Consider the following 16,158-nt stretch of genomic DNA (forward strand, 5'->3'; position numbering starts at 1 on the left):
TCCTGGGCCCAGGACGGTGCGAGGCGAGCGGGAGATCCATCCGGAATCTGGGTATGTGGCGACAGGGAGGCCTTCCAGGGGCAGCAGCATCCCAGCAGGGCCCCGCAGAGCAGGTGGGACGGCAGGGGAGAGCGGAGGTGGCCGAGTGGGAGTGGTGGGGACGGGGAGGGTGGCGGGGTTCGTGCAGGTCTGGGGCAGACACAAGCAGGGAGCTGGAGCCGTCAGGAGTACGGGGCCCGCGCTGCCAGACTCCTTTGGTTTGTCAAGAGGAGCCAGAAATCTGGATTTTTATGTGAAATCTCCCGACTTTTCAAAGTTGGCAACCAAGTTGGATTCTTTTGAAACCCTGTGCTCAGCCAAACTAAACATGTCTGCCGGCCGGCTTCTGCCCAGGCGCCCCGTGGGCCGGGTCTGGTGGAGAACACGTCGAGCTGCGTCCTGTGGCTGAGGTGGGGTGGGCTGGGAGGCAGGACAGGCAGGCGGGCTTGGCTGCCGGGCTGAGGGGCCCTGGCCTGCCCCAGGACGGTGGGAGCCAGCTGGGCTGCTTCAGACGCTGGGAGACAGCCTCTGGCATCTGGCGTGGGGGTCCCAGGTCTGCCTGGGGTGTGGCTAATGCCGAGGAGGAGACAAGCAAGAGGGGATACTGCAAAGGGCCAGGTGCGTGGGGGAAGCCGAGGGCAGGCAGTGGACACAGGCGCTCGGAGCTGCCCCATCGTTCCCAGGCTCCCTCCTCCCATCCCTCTGTCCTGGAGTCCTTTCTGCTGACCGGCTGCTTCCCAGGCCGCCTTGTCCCTGCTCCCCAACAGTCTCGGGGCCCTGTAACCCCCTCGGACTGATTCTGTTTCTCTCAGGACTCCAGAGCCGGGTCAGAGCAGCTGTCTTGATTCAGCTCTCAGCAGAGCAAATCTGATTGGCCGAGCTAGGTTGGGTAGCTACGTCTGGCCCTACCAGCTATGTCTGGGTTATGACATCCCCTTTACCTTTTTCATAAGGGCTGGGGTCAGATAGCCTGGTGGGGAGCGCATGGTCGGTCCATGGGGGGACTACTGGTCCCCATGCCTGAGCGCTCCCCCCAGCCCCCGGGTCCCCCTCGTGCCCTGAGAGCTGTGGGGTGCCTGGGTTTGCTTGCCCATAGATCCAGAAAGTTGCAGCCTTCTGGTGGGAGGCAGAGTGCTTCCTCTAGGGGGAAGCCAGGGCCAAGCGGACTGGGGCTGGGCTCAGTGCCGCTTGAGAAGAGTGAGTTGCTAAGACCGAGGTTACGGCCAGAGAGCTCAGACCGGCAGACCAGGGCAACAACTCCAGAACCCAAGAGCCAACCACCCCATGGCAGCCACAGATGAACGTGGCCCTGTGGTGGCTGTGGCCTGCAGCGGTCATGGGAGCTGGTGAGGGCAGTTCCAGACCCCAGTGGTGGAAGAGTAGCCCAGAGCCTGCAACATACGGAGCTAGAACCGAGGGGTTGGGCAGAGGGCACCGGAACCTGACCCCAGACTCCAGGAGGACCTCGGCCCTCCCAGCGGCCAGCAGCAGGTGTTGTGCGCCGTTGCAGAAGCCCTGGCAGGTGCACGGGAAAGGCCTCAGAGCTGGCTGAGGGCCCCAGCTTCCCATGGACACCAGATGGCAGAGGAGGGGGCCGCTGGGGCTAGGGTGGCCACGAGCCCTGACTCCCCCTCCTCTCCAGTCAGCTACTTCCTGGTATGCAGGGCCAGCCAGGTGGGGACCACCTGATGAGAGTCCCCTGCACCAGCACAGAGGCAGGACAGGCACGGCTGGGGACAGCCGAGGGAAGTCCGCTGTGTGGGCGTGAGGCTGGGCCCCTCCCAGGCCTTGCGAGCTCCTTGGGGCAGCTGTGGGTTCCTAGGTGACCACTTCCTTCTATTCCAGTCTCCGAGGACAGGCACACCTGCTGTGAGTGCGGGGCTCCTGTTCCTCAGGACACACTGGAAGCCCTCCAGGCAGGCTTTCCCGAATGAAACTCCCTCCAGGTGTTCTGCCTGCCAGGCCCCCTGTGTGCTCCCAAGGCTTGGCACGGTCCCTGATGGGTCCCCTGCACTCAGCCTGAGGTTCGGGGGACACTTGTGTGTGTGTGTGTGTGTGTGTGGACAGGCAAAGTTAGTGAGAGAGAGACACACAGAGCAAGGTCTTCCTTTTCCGTTGGTTCATCCCCCAAATGGCTACTATGGGCGGCGCACTGCGCCCATCTGAAGCCAGGAGCCAGATGCTTCCTCCTGGTCTCACATGTAGGTGCAGGGCCCAAGCACTTGGGCCATCCTCCACTGCACTCCTGGGCCACAGGCAGAGAGCTGGCCTGGAAGAGGAGCAACCAGGACAGAATCTGGTGCCCCAACCGGGACTAGAACCCGGGGTGCCGGCGCCACAGATGGAGGATTAGCCTAGTGAGCCGCGGCGCCGGCCCCTTGTGTGTTTGCTGAACAAATCCAGGATGGAGCTCAGAAGACCTAGGACCTTCCAAGCTTCCTGGGGAGCAGGGACTGGGTTCCGGTGACCTGTGAGTCCCAGGGACCAGCCCAGATATGCCCAGGGCAGGCCCCTGACTGCAGCTGACAGGTTTCCAGGGAGGGGCTAGGGAGCCCCGCCTAGCCTGTTGGAGAGAGGCCAGGGCGCCCTGGAAACGACCTCTTCCATACCCAGGTCTGGTCAACCCAAAGCGTCCCGCGCCAACACACGGGTGCCGTGGGGGCCTATGGGCAGGCTCCGGAGCACTGAGTCTCTCCCCGGCGTCCCAGCCACTCACCAAGGCTCCGTGTCTGTGCTGGGAAGGGGCCTGTAACCACTAAAATGCGCTCAGAGCATCTTGTGATCCCATCTACGTTAAGTCCAAGACTAGCGAAGCCAAGGGATGCAGTGAAAAACTCAGGGCAGCAGGACCCCCGGGGGAGCGGCTGGCCCCAGGGCCTGCTTTGGGGGCCCGGCGACTCTCTGCTTTGGGGTCTGGCCGCTGGCAACTTCGGGAAGTGAGCTTTGTGAGAACGCACGGAGCCCCGCACTCACAGCAGGTGTGCCTGTCCGCGGAGACACCGCGACAGAAGCAGCGCCCAGGCCCACTCCCGCCTGCCTGCCCCCTGCATGCTGTCGCTGACCAAGGCTGAGTGGGGCTGGGGGCTGCGGCCGGCGCTGCCCTGCTCCCCCGCGACCCGCGGGAGCAAGCATTCCAGGGGCTCTGCCCCCGCGGGGCGCCCCGGGCAGGACAGGCCCCACCTGCGCGCCGGCTCCTTTCTGAAGCCCTGCGCCGCTCCGCCCCGCGGGGCGCCCCGTGCCGGCGCCCGGCGTCCCGCCCCCTGCACAGGCGGGGCGCGCTCCCGGCTCCGCCCGCCGCCCACCTGCCCCGCCCCGCCTCCCGCCGCGAGGGTCCGGCGGCCGCGGCGCTGCGGCCTCCCCGCGCCCCCCGCCGCCCGGCCCGGCCCGGCCCGGCCTCCCGCGCGCCCGCGGCCGGCGCCTCCTCCATGGGTGAGTGCGGGCGCGGGGCGCTCGGCGGCCCCGCGTGCAGGCGCCTCGGCGGGCCGGGGAGGGGCGCCGCGCGGGCGCGGGGGGCCGCGGGGGGCCGGGCGGCGCCTTTGCGCGGCGGGCGGGGCCTCGGCCGCCCGGGGGAGGGCCTGCGCGGGGCGGCGGTGGATGCCGGCCTGGGCGCGGGGCCGCGGGGACCCAAACTCTGCCGCCAGGTCGCCTCGCTTCTCCTTCCCCCTGCATCCTGCCGGCTGGGCCGGGGCAGCGTCTGTGCCCCCTCCCCTGCTGTGCCCCCAGCTCCCGGCCAAGAGAGGCAGCTTGGGGGAGGGGGTAAGATTCAGGGTCCGAGACAGACAATAGGGAAAGGGGGGTCACTCGGGCCTTGAGGGGCTCCTGTCCCTGAAGAGTGATGTGGAGGGCGGGGCTGGGAGGCGATCTGGAACCCCTGGAGACCCCCTCCCCGCAGCAGCCCTGCCGGGGTCTCCCAGGAAACCCGGGGCCCCACAAGGTCGCTGAGCCGCCCCCCACCGCCGCGAGTGGGACAGAGAGAGGGCGCGCAGCTTACTTCAAAGATGTTTTCTCCCGGTGGAATCCGGATAATTTCCCTGGGGAACTGCAGCGCGAGCCGGGCTCTGCTGACAGATGCCTGCTTAGATAAGTGGGCATTTGAAAGAGAAGGGACACTGACCTCCTCTGAAGGGAGCTTTGAGGCGACCAGGAGGCCACCGGGGCCCTGGGGAGCCCACGCCTCCGCCTGACCATCTCTCTGCCTCTCCTCTGCAGACGACCCGAGCCCGGCCGAGAAGCGGCTGCTCTGCCAGAACCCCGCCTGCATGGACGAGGGGCGGGCGGCCAAGGTAGGGAGGCCGGAGGGCCTGGGCCCCTGGGCGCCGGCGGGACCGGGTTCCGCTGCACTCTGTCCGGGTCCTGATGTGCCTGAGTCCTGGAGGGTGCAGCTGACCGGGTGGCCGCAGTGTCCCCCGTGTTCAGGGGTGGGTAGGACCACGGTGGGGGGGGGGGCGCAGAGAGGCTGCCGTTGGCTGGGGTGGGGGCTTCTGCGGGAACTGGGGGAGGAGCCTTTGGTTGTGCTGGGGCCCTTGCAGTGTCCGCGAGGGGCCTGGAGCTGTGACCCCCGTGTCCCAGATGAAGCCGCCGAGGCGCAGAAGGGGAACTGGTCCCAGCTGGCACCGTGCTGCGGCAGCCGGCCGCTCTCCAGGCCTGCGTAGGGGTCTGGGACAGTTGGGGGCTTTTTGAGTGTCGCTGTGGCTGTGGAAGGGCAAAGGGGAGAAGGGCTGGTCAGTCCAGGAGTGCCAGGGCCCAGGCCGATAGATCAGGCGCTTCTGCCAGTGATGCACCGGCCGCGCGCCTCGCACCCCCTGTGCTGTGTGCGGGGAAGGCGTCGCTGGATGATGATACCGAGGTTCCGCGGGGTCCGACTGTGACCTGGCCGGGGCCCTCAGCTCATGAAGGCCACCGCTCGGACCCAGCTTTGGCCCCTCCCAGCACGCGTTTGAGCGACAGACAGCTGCAATAACCTTGCTAGGCCCGGGAGCGTCCTGTTCTTACTCCCACTCGTGTGTGGGGCCGTTGAGGCCCACCCAGGGACACATGGCCAGAAAGTGGGGGCTCTGGGGATTGAACCCAGGACCCAGGCGTGTGCGGTACCAGAACCTGTGTCCCTAACAGCTGTGTGGTTCAGGCCCGCGGGGAACTTGAAATGCCACCCTCCCACCCCCAGCTCCCCCGCCCCCTTCCCAGACACTGGCACATTCATCCCCACGGGGGGGACGGGGGGACGTGGTGAGGAGGGACGGGGAAGATGTTCTGGGGGCGGGAGGGGAGGCGGGCCCAGTTGCCGTGGTCACCGGGTGAGGGGGTGGCTGTGATGTCAGATACAATCTGGCGGCAGGGATGGTGCCTGGCGTGGGACTCTGGTGCTGGCTGGTTGCCGTCCCTCTACAGGGGGGCCCCTGGCGACAGAACGGCCTCGACCCCCAATCCCACATCCTGCCAAGGGGGGTCTGCACACCCTAGGGTGTCTGCTGGACCTGAAGGGGTGACACAAGGGCCGAGCACAGTGTTCTGGGGAGCCCGTCTGGACAGCTGCAGGCAGGGGCAGGAGTGGGGGGCCCAGACCGATTAGAGGTGCACCCCTGAGAAAAGAGCTGATCTCAGGGCAAGTGTAGGCCCGCTGCAGCCCCCAGACCCTCACTGCAGCGCTGCGCCAGCCTGCCTGGGACCAATGACCAGAGCGTCGCCCAGCCTGCAGGGGGAGCGTCTTTGGCACAAGTGGCCTGGGCTTGCCACAGGGACAGAAGTGGCTGAGTGATCAGAGGTGGGAGGGTCAGTCGTGGAGGACGTCCTGGAGGAAGTGGCCTTTGAGGGATGTGAACCAAGGGTGACCCAGGACAGGGGAACTGCCACAGACGGAAATGTGCAGGGGCAGGAGGAGGTGAGGGAGGGGAGCCGAGATCGTCGTTGTTGATGATGATAATAGTAACTGTTAGGACTAAACATGTTTGTGGGCCAGGCGGGGTCTCAAGGAACCCTTGTGACCACGCGACGTGGAAGGAAGCTGCCCACGTCACACAGCATGACTGGCAGCTGGCCTGAGCAAGGCTTGTCTGGGGGAAAACTCCGTTCTTTTGTCTAAGATTTATTTTATTTGAGAGGCAGAGTGACAGAGAGAGAGGGAGAGGTAGAGACTGAGAGGTCTCCATCTGCTGGGTCACTCCCCAGGTGGCTGCAACGGCCGGAGCTGGGCCCATCCGAGGCCAGGAGCTTCTTCCGGGTCTCCCACGTGGGTGCAGGAGCCCAAGCTCTTGGGCCGTCTTCTACCGCATTCCCAGGCCATTAGCAGGGAGCTGGATCGGAAATGGAGCCTCCGGGGCTCGAACCAGCACCCATGTGGGATGCTGGTGCCCCAGGCAGAGGCTTAACCTATTATGCCACAGAGCTGGCCCCAATTAGCTTTTTTTTTTTTTTTTTTTTGACAGGCAGAGTGGACAGTGTGAGAGAGAGACAGAGAGAAAGGTCTTCCTTTACTGTTGGTTCACCCTCCAATGGCTGCCGCGGCCGGCGTGCTGTGGCCGGTGCATCACGCTGATCCGAAGCCAGGAGCCAGGTGCTTCTCCTGGTCTCCCATGGGGTGCAGGGCCCAAGCACCTGGGCCATCCTCCACTGCACTCCCGGGCCACAGCAGAGAGCTGGCCTGGAAGAGGGGCAACCGGGACAGACTCCGGCGCCTCGACCGGGACTAGAACCCGGTGTGCCAGCGCCGCAGGCGGAGGATTAGCCTATTGATCTGCAGCACCGGCCCCCAATTAGCTTTTTACGTCAGAATAGTTTTAAGTTTACCGAGCAGAAGCTGTGAAGTTGTATAGTGCTCCCATGCACCCCACTGCCGGCCAACTTCTTCAGTTGTTAGCATCGAAATCTGTAGGCCACGCCCAGCTGCCCCCAGTTTTCTCCCGAACTCCCTCCAGCCTCCCTGGCTCTGGGAGTCAGGAGTTCTGTGTTCAGATGGAAGTTTTTGTTTGGCTCCCACGAACGCGGAGAACATGTGGTATTTTTCTCGCTGTGCCCGACTTCCTCCTCGTAGGAGACGGGTGTTCTCCGTTCCATCCGTTCCGCCGCAGATGGTAGGATTCATCGGTTTAGGGCCGAGTGGTATTCCGTGTGTGTACCGCCGGCTGCTTTACCCGTCCTTGGTTGATTCCGCATCTCGGCGGTTGCACTGCAGTAAATACTGCTGGAGCAGTGTCTTGTTTATTTTGTGCAAGGTTTTTTGTCTGCGAGAGAGAAGCAGGTGTCTCTTTGCTACACTGATTTCGTGTTTGGCGTGGACGTGGTCCTATTTCTAGATTGTGGGCCAGCTCCACGCTGTTTCCACAGTGGCTGCACTAATTTAGATGCCCACCTCCTCACCAGCGTTTGTTACCTTGCTTTCTGCTAACGGCCATTCTGATGGACGAAGGCATGCGTCATTGTGCTCAAACGTCCCTTGTTGCTCTCTAGCCTGTGAGTGGTGTTTTGAAGCAGTGACGTCGGTCATTCATTCATTCACCAGGTGAAGGCGACTTCATGCATTCGTTCACTCGGCCCCGAGCGTCGGTGGTGCTGTGGATCTCCAGGGAACCCCCAGGGGGAGGTCTGCTCTGCTGGAAGGAGGGGGAAGGGAAGGGAGGGTGCTGGCCACGCTGGGCGCCCGGGCTGCCCAGGGGAAGGGCTGGGCCGTCCACTTCTGGGCCCACCCTGGAGGTTTTGTTTGAGGCTCTGCTTGGGGGCTGGGGCTTGGGAGATGAATCAGCCACCCCGCCCCTGCCTCTTGCCCCTGGAGTTCACCCGGTTACGCCCTTCCTCCCCAGAGGGTGAGACCGAGGCCAGGGATGGTTTGTGGGTGTCCCACAGGACTCTGCCTGGGCTTCCGTGCCCAGGCACTCTCGGCGAAGTCTGCTCAAGGCACCCCAGGTCATCAGGGGACACGGAGGAAGGCTGATGCTGGATCCTAGGAGACCATGGGCACCACATGTGAAAAAAAAAATATTTATTTGACAGGCAAAGTGAGAGGGGCTGGCGCTGTAGCACAGCAGGTTAAGCTGCCGCCTGCTGTGCTGGCATCCCCTGTAGGCACCAGTTAGAGTCCCAGCTGCTCCACTTTCAATCCAGCTCCCTGCTAATGTGCCTGGGAAAGCAGTGGAGGATGTCCCAAATGCTTGGGCCCCCGCACCCACGTGGGAGACTGGGATGAAGCTCTTGGCTCCTGGCTTCAGCTTGGCCTAGCGCTGGCCATTGCAGCCATTTGGGGAGTGATCCAGCCAGTGGGGGACTTCTCTCTCTGCCTTTCCCTCTCTCTCTATAGCTCTTCCTTTCAAATAAATAAGTAAATATTTGAAAAAGGAAAAAGGAGAGAGAGATCGATCGTCAATGCACTAGCGTACTCCACCAGTGACTGCAATGGGTGGGTCTGGATCAGGCTGAAGCCAGCGACCAGGAGCGCTATCCAGCTCTCCCACGCGGGTGCAGGGGCCCAAGGACTTGGGCCACCACCCACTGCTTTTCCAGGCGCTTTAGCAGGGAGCTGGGTCAGAAGTGGAGCTGCCGGGGATGCCAGCGTCACAGGATGGCTTAACCTGCTACACCACAGTGCCAGCCCCTGGCCACCACACTGCAGGAGACAAACCCTGGGGTGTGTATCCTGCACATAGGGCTTTCGGGGCACAGCCAGGGCAGGACCCGGAACTGAGGTGACGTCCCAGCAGCCTCCACCTACTGGAGCAGGTCTCAGCCGGATCCCACCCCTGCGATGGGGACCTCCCATAGGACTTGCCAAGGCAGCTCTGGGCCCTAACCGAGTCTGCCTGTCCCCAGAGCCTCCCACTTCTGAGGCCCTCAGGAGGACCCTGGGGTGAGTTTTCAGCCCATAGGGGAAAGAGCTTCCCGAGCTGTGGCCATCGCTCCGGTGCGGAGGTGCTGGGGTCCCGGTCCCTGGGAGCATCCAAGCACGGAGGTTGGAGCTGATGAACTCACATCTCCCTTCAGACTTAACAATGGCCTCTGAGGTGGCAGGGATGAGTCAGGGCTGGGTGTCTGCGGGTGGGGGCCAGACCAGGACCAGCGGGACCCAGCGTGGAGGAAGGGGTGGGCCTGAGATCCCTGTGCAGGAAGAATGGACAGGATGCGGTGACTCACGGGAGAGGGACTCACGCTTTGGGGGTACGAGGCAGGGGAATGGCTGGATTTGGGGGGTCTGTGGAGGTGACGGCCCCTTGAAGATGGCGATCAGCTGTGGCCAGGGGGTGTTGGGCAGGGCAGGTGGGCCTCTGGGCTTCGGCGCTGTGTTTTGTGGGTGCAGTGAAAGCCTGGGGCGCGGAGAGGAGCTGCCCTCGTGTGGGCCCAGGAGTCAGTGCTGCCAGGGGCCGCTCCTGCAGGAGGGGCTGGGGAGGCCCTGGGAGGCCTGGACAGAAGGCCAGCCCCACCCCCTCTCTGGGCTGGGAGGGTCAGGAGGAGGACAGGTGTGCTGGGGGCCTGCTCTGTGGTGCCCTGTGCCCCGCGCCCTCCCCTGATCCTGATCCTGAGCACAGAGACGCTGAACTCCACTTCTGGGGGAAGGGAGCTGAGAATCGGCCGTGTGGGACCCGCCCCTTCGTTCCACCTTGCCAGGTGGGGGCCTGAAACGGGGGACACAGAAGGGAGGGAGCTCTCTGGGGCACCACACAGGGGCTCAGCTCCGAGTCCAGCTATTCATCACGGAGCGGAAGTCAGCCTGGCCTGGGGCTCCTCTCGCTGGCCAGGGTGGCCTCCTGTGCCCAGGCTAATGATGGGGGCTTTGAACTTCCCAGGAATCTGCAAAGGCCTGACCCTCTTGGGTACGGTGACACTCCCCACCCTCTCCTCACAGGGACCCCCGAAACCCCTATGCTCCCCCATTCCAGCCAGGTGGTTGGTGGTCCCTGGCCCGGCCAAGCAGCCTACCGTAATTCCCCTACATCCTGCACCCCAACAGACACCATCAACCAAGCCCGCCTTGTGGCTCTGGCCCCCCAGGAGTCCCCTGGAGCTTTGATAGTCTGGACCCAAGCCCCAGCCACGGGAGAGGCAGCCACAGGAGAGGAGGCCCATGCCCCTAGGTGAGCTTCCTGGGGAGCTGGGGCTGGGCACCATACTCCTCCCTGCCAAATTAATGGGCAGGATGCAGAGTCGAGGGCCCCATGAGGTCCTAGGCCTGTGGAGGGTACTAAGGGTCACCAACTGCTCTGCCTCTGTTTACTGAATGGGCTCAGGCACCCACCCTCCCCGGTGACTAGAATGGAGATTCTGGGAGAAATGGTTGTGGAGGCTGTTGGTGGGGGGGGGATCCTGGAGGGGCCTTGGCACTTGGGGTGGTCTGGAGGCTCCCCTGGCCCTGCCCTATCTGGGAGTCCCCAGTTGGTTCCAGGCTGAAGAGTCCGCTCAAGGCCAGCAGGGGGCACAAGAGGGCAGTCTGTAGAATCAGGCATTGCTTGGAGTCGGGGGAGGGCAGCCCTGAGTGATTATTATTATTTTTTAAAGTTTTATATGTATATTTTTAAAGATTTATTTATTTGAAAGTCAGAGTTAGAGAGAGGAGAGGCAGAGAGAGAGAGAGAGGTCTTCCATCCACTGGTTCACTCCCCAAGTGGCTGCAATGGCCGGAGATGGGCTGATCCAAAGCCAGGAGCCAGGAACTTCTTCCGAGTCTCCCATGCAGATGTCAGGGCCCAAGGACCTGGGCCATCTTCTACTACTTTCCCAGGCCATAGCAGAGAGCTGGATCGGAAGTGGAGCAGCCAGGACTCGAACTGGTGCCCATATGGGAAGCTGGCACTGCAGGCAGCGGCTTTACCTGCTATGCCACAGCACTAGCCCGTGTGTGTGTGTGTGTGTGTGTGTGTGTGTATTTCAAAGGCAGAGTGATGGGGAGAGAGAGAGATCCATCTTCCATCATTTGGTTCACTCCGCAAACACCTGTAACACCCAGGGCTGGGCCAGGCCTGAGCTAGGAGCCTGGAGCTCCATGTGGTCTCCCATGTGGGTGGTGGGGACTCCAGTACTTGAACCGTCATTTGCTGCCTTCCCAGGTGCATTAGCAGGGAGCTGGGTTGGAGGCACAGTACCTGGCACTGGAGCCAGGACTCTGATACGGAGTGTCGGCGTCCCCAGCTGTGGCTCAAGCTCCTGTGTCACCCTGACCTACCTTGGTGAAAGATGAGGGAGCGGCCAGGGGATCGCTGGCCTTCCAGATGCCTCAGCCGTCCTCAGCCTGGGAGGCCTGGGGGCTGTTGCTCTTCCTGCTCTTGGCCAGGGTCAAGGCACACCCTGGAACCTAGCAGCCATCTCTAGGTGGTTCATTCTAGAGAACTGGCCAGCTCTGTATCTGCACCGACGGGAGACCAGGCCCAGTGGGTGAAGGGCAGGGGTAGGTGGGCCCAAGAACCTCCTCCCTCATTCCCTCCCACGGAGCCTTCTCTGTGGCCCTGGGGACCAGGTGCTCCAGTGCCATGGTGTCAGGGGCCAGGGCTCATGTGGCGCAGCAGGCTAATCCGCCCTGCAACACGGGCATGTGTGTCAGCTGCTGTGCCTGCAGTCCAGCGCCCTGCTAATGCTCCTGGGGAGGCGGTGGGTGACGGCTCAGGTGCCTCCCTTGTGGGAGACCTGGATGGAGCTCCCGGCTCCTGATTCAGGCCTGCCCCTGCTTTTGCCATCACGGCCATCTGGGGAGGGAACCAGCAAGTGGAAGACCTCACCTCTCTCTTTGCTTTGTAGCTCCCTCTCTGTGGCGTTCTACCCTTCAAATAAGTGAATCTCTTTAAAAAAAAATGTTAAGGAAGGTCCAAAGATGCAGGCTCCAGGGGTGCTGTCTTGGTGCAGGAGCCGGGCAGGAGGCAGCCCCTCCCCCATTCCTTCGCCTTCTTGCATCTCAGGCCCCCCCCCCCCCCCCCCGCCATCTGCCTGGCACAGAGCAGGGCTCAGGATGGGCTCTGCCTCCAAGAAGGCCTCGGAACCAGCAGGGCGCAGGGCGAGGCCTGGCCCGGGGAAGGGAGGGGCCAGGGCAGTGTTTGCAGTGAGGGGAGCAGCCTGGTGGAGATGCCCCGCCCTGGCCGGCCTGCCCACGCTTGCAGCCTCCTCCCTCGGTTTCCAGGGTGGCAGGTGTGGCCCTGGGGCCGGCAGGCTCAGCGGCGAGTTCGGCCGCAACGGAGACGCTCTGGGCAGCCGTGGCCCTCCAGCCAGGGGCCCTGACTTCTGCTTCCAGGCCGGTCTGCTGCCGGCTCCAGATCTTGCCCCAGACCCGTGGCCTCTCCTGGACACGGAGTTCCCACCCGGCTGGGTTGCCAGCCTGTCGTTGGGCAGGGATGCCCTTGCGGAGCGGGGAGGTGGTGCTGGTGGTGGTGGGGGAACAGAGGGCCAGGAGTGGGGGTCCTGCCTTGGAGACTCCATTATTCATCACCCTCAGCATCTGGTTTCTGGGTATCAGTTTCAACAAGCCGGGCCTGACCCACGAGCTGGAGCCAGAGCGGGCTGGGCTGGGTCTGCTCAGGAGGCGGTGGGAGCCCAGTGCTCTCCGTTCTGTGGTGCGTGGGCTGGAGGCCCCCTCCCTCTCCCCCTTCACTCTGGCATGCTTGGGACAGCAGCCCCTCGCCCTGGCTGGGGTGCCAAGGGCACAGTCACTCAGGGGACCTCCTGAGACCTCCCCTGACCAGCCGTGCTGGACTTTACTTGACATGACCACTCCACTTGACGTTGCTCCACTCCAGGGGGATTCCTGAAACGGGCTTTGGGGTCTTCCCTGTCCCCCAGGAGGTGGGGACAGCCCTGCTGCCCAGACTGCCACTGAGCCGCCCAGGCCTATGGCCCAGGAGTAGTGTCCCAAAGCTCAGGTGTTGGTCCCCTGCTTGTCCACTGGTGACTCCGGGGCAGGTCGCCCATCTCTCCAGGCCTTAGCTTCTGCACCTGCTAAATGGGGACAGTGACCACTTCTCCTAAGAGCCTTGGAGAAGTGGATGGACCCCTGGGAGTAGCTGCAGTAGGGGCAAGACCACCAGGGTTTGAGCTGATGCTCACCTGCCCTGGCCAGCAGACCCAAGGTCACGGACCTAGGAGGAGGGAGGAACCTTTGGCCCGGCTCTGGGGAGGGCTGTGCTGACCGTGGGCCACAGGAAGGGACATCCCTGCGTCCTGTCCTCCTGTGGCAGGAGGACAATGCCTCTGCCTTCAGGCATCCGTCCCCTGGTGCCAGAGACGCTACATACGTGCCTGGCCTCTGGACGGGGCTTCCCGGCAGGGGAGAGTGACGGTGAAGAAGAGCGCAAAGCGCTAAGAAGGGAGTGATTCAACCTCAGGAGACAGAGTTGGCGGAGGGTGGGGCTGTTGATTTGACGACAGGGCCAAGGTGTCCCTGCTGAAGTAGGGCTCCTCGAAGCTGCTTGAAGATCGGGGTGCAGAGGGCACCCGACAGAGAAGAGGGGGAGGTTGTCAGGGGTGAGCAGCAGGAGCCTCTCCATCCGGGTCTCCCACGTGGATGCAGGGTCCCAAGCATTTGGGCAGTCTCTGCTGCCCACTGCCCCAGGAGCCGGGAGCACTGGCAACGGAGTGGAGCAGCAGGGACTCAAACCCACGCTCTGACCGCGGCTGCCAGCCTGGCCGCACAGGCCGTGGCTTTACCCGCCGCGCCAGGGGCACGAAGTTCTAGTTTGCAAAAAGTCTGTGGTGTAGACAGTGAATGACTTCCTGAAGTGTCTCACCCCCTGATAGACTGCTGCCCCCCACCCCGCTGTCTGAGACCCTCCTCCCCGTGTGGGGGACTGCTGCCCCCCCCACTGTCTGAGCCCCTCCTTCCCCGTGTGGGGGACTGCCCCCCCACTGAGATCCTCCTTCCCCGTGTAGGGAACTGCCCTCCCCACTGAGACCCTCCTCCCCGTGTGGGGGACTGCTGCCCCCCCACTGTCTGAGCCCCTCCTTCCCCCTGTAGGGGACTGCCCCCCCCACTGAGACCCTCCTCCCCGTGTGGGGGACTGCTGCCCCCACTGAGACCCTCCTCCCCGTGTGGGGGACTGCTGCCCCCCCACTGTCTGAGCCCCTCCTTCCCCCTGTAGGGGACTGCCCCCCCACTGTCTGAGACCCTCCTCCCCGTGTGGGGGACTGCTGCCCCCCCACTGTCTGTGACCCTCCTCCCCGTGTGGGGGACTGCCCCCCCACTGTCTGTGACCCTCCTCCCCGTGTGGGGGACTGCCCCCCCACTGTCTGTGACCCTCCTCCCCGTGTGGGGGACTGCCCCCCCACTGTCTGAGACCCTCCTCCCCGTGTAGGGGACTGCCCCCCCACTGTCTGAGACCCTCCTCCCCGTGTGGGGGACTGCTGCCCCCCCACTGTCTGAGATCCTCCTCCCTGTGTAGGGGACTGCCCCCCCACTGTCTGTGACCCCCCTTCCCCGTGTAGGGGACTGCCCCCCCCCACTGTCTGTGACCCCCCTTCCCCGTGTAGGGGACTGCCCCCCCACTGTCTGTGACCCCCCTTTCCCGTGTAGGGGACTGCCCCCCCACTGTCTGAGCCCCTCCTCCCCGTGTAGGGGACTGCCCCCCCACTGTCTGTGACCCTCCTCCCCGTGTGGGGGACTGCTGCCCCCCACTGTCTGAGCCCCTCCTCCCCGTGTGGGGGACTGCCCCCCCCGCTGTCTGAGCCCCTCCTCCCCGTGTAGGGGACTGCCCCCCCCACTGTCTGAGCCCCTCCTCCCCGTGTAGGGGACTGCCCCCCCACTGTCTGAGCCCCTCCTCCCCGTGTGGGGGACTGCCCCCCCACTGTCTGTGACCCTCCTCCCCGTGTGGGGGACTGCTGCCCCACTGTCTGAGACCCTCCTCCCCGTGTGGGGGACTGCTGCCCCCCCACTGTCTGAGCCCTCCTTCCCCGTGTGGGGGCTGATGGCAGACAGATGTCCCCCATGCCAGCAGAACCCTGTCCAAAGTTGGGTTTTGGTCGAGCCTGTGGACTCCCGTGTCTCCCTGTGGCTTTGTCCCCCGTGTAATGGACAGGGATGATGGATAGTGCCTGCCTTTTTCTGTAGGGGGGATGAGGGTAAAAGCATTTGGCCACCATACCTTGGGGACCCCAGCACCCCAGTCCACGGTGGGCCCCTTTGCAGCAGCAGGCACCTGGGGGGGGGAGGGTAAGGAAGGTAACTGCCCCTCCCCCACTGCCGGGCAGCAGGTCCTTTGATCCCTGCAGCCTCGGAAGCTGAGTCGCAGCAGAGAGGGGCGTCCCCAGGCTGAACTGGGTTGGGGGGCAGGGGGCTGCGGGTCCCTGCCCTGGGCCAGCCTTCAGGGAGCTCCTCGGGGCCCTGAGACGCCGGTCCCCAGGATACAGGCGGGAGGCTGAGGTGCCTGCCGGGAGGGGCGGGGGTTCCGCAGCCTCGGAGGGGATGGGGGGGTCCCGTCGCTCGGCGGGGCGGGCGCGGCCGCACAATGGCAGGAAGCGGGGCTCTGTGCTTTGTCCGGCCGGCGGCACAGACCGCAGCTTCCTCCAGCCGCCATGGGGACGGGACCCGGCGTCTCCGGGCACCGCGCGGCCTCTAGGCCGGACCCTGGGCTGCCCTCCCGGGACTCCAAGCCCTCCTGGCCTGGGGGTCGGGCCCACGACGGGGAAGACCAGGTAGAGGAGTGGGAGGGGTTTCATGGAGGGGAGACTGGGGGCTTGGCGCTTCGGGGGCCCAGTCCCCCAGCATGGTCTCCATGGGGGACTGTGGCCTGGGGCGGTGAGTCCCCTGCCTGGCTGCGCCGGTGGGGGGGTGTGGTGGGTTGGGGGGACACTGTGGCCCCTAGGTGTCCACCCACTCCCATGACTCGGGTTGAGGCCCAGCTGGCCTTTTGTGTCTGGGACCGAGGGCCTCCGGACACACCTGTGGGCCCAGTCCGTGTGCAGGGCCACCCCTCCCCCTCTCCTTCCTCTGGGCCAGGCCCTGCCCACCCCTTCCTCCTACCCCAGTGGCCTCTGAGCCTCCGCCTGGGCCCAGCCCTGTGTGAGGGGTAGGAGTAGCTTCCGGTGCCCCATCCACAGGGGAGCGGCCTTGACCGAGTTCCCTGAAGAGGCCCTCCCTTCTGCAAAGCCTCCGGGGGTGCCCTGTGGCCTGGCTGTTCTTTGGATGGGTTCTCCCCTTCCTGGGATTGAGGTCTGGGAACTCCCAGG

General features: G+C 64.4%; 1 protein-coding gene across 8 annotated transcripts in view; it reads left to right on the forward strand.

Moving 5' to 3' along the window:
* The window catches only part of PLEKHG5 (pleckstrin homology and RhoGEF domain containing G5), a 47,788-nt gene that overhangs the window by 17,629 nt on the left and 14,001 nt on the right, over positions 1 to 16,158 (forward strand). For 3 of the 8 annotated variants that reach the window (XM_089301543.1, XM_089301544.1, XM_089301539.1), the window contains exon 2: positions 4,249 to 4,322. In XM_089301543.1, the coding sequence (XP_089157669.1) occupies positions 4,299 to 4,322 (24 nt within the window). In that variant the 5' untranslated portion in view covers positions 4,249 to 4,298. Of the gene's footprint in view, positions 1 to 3,332; positions 3,469 to 3,605; positions 3,796 to 4,248; positions 4,323 to 15,047; positions 15,625 to 16,158 lie in introns of those variants that run through there. The other 5 variants (XM_089301540.1, XM_089301541.1, XM_089301542.1 and 2 more) reach the window with 4 other exon arrangements.

The sequence above is a fragment of the Oryctolagus cuniculus genome, chromosome 7, assembly GCF_051225735.1.
Source record: "Oryctolagus cuniculus isolate XC-2025 breed Fujian yellow rabbit chromosome 7, ASM5122573v1, whole genome shotgun sequence".
Taxonomy (NCBI): Eukaryota; Metazoa; Chordata; class Mammalia; order Lagomorpha; family Leporidae; genus Oryctolagus; species Oryctolagus cuniculus.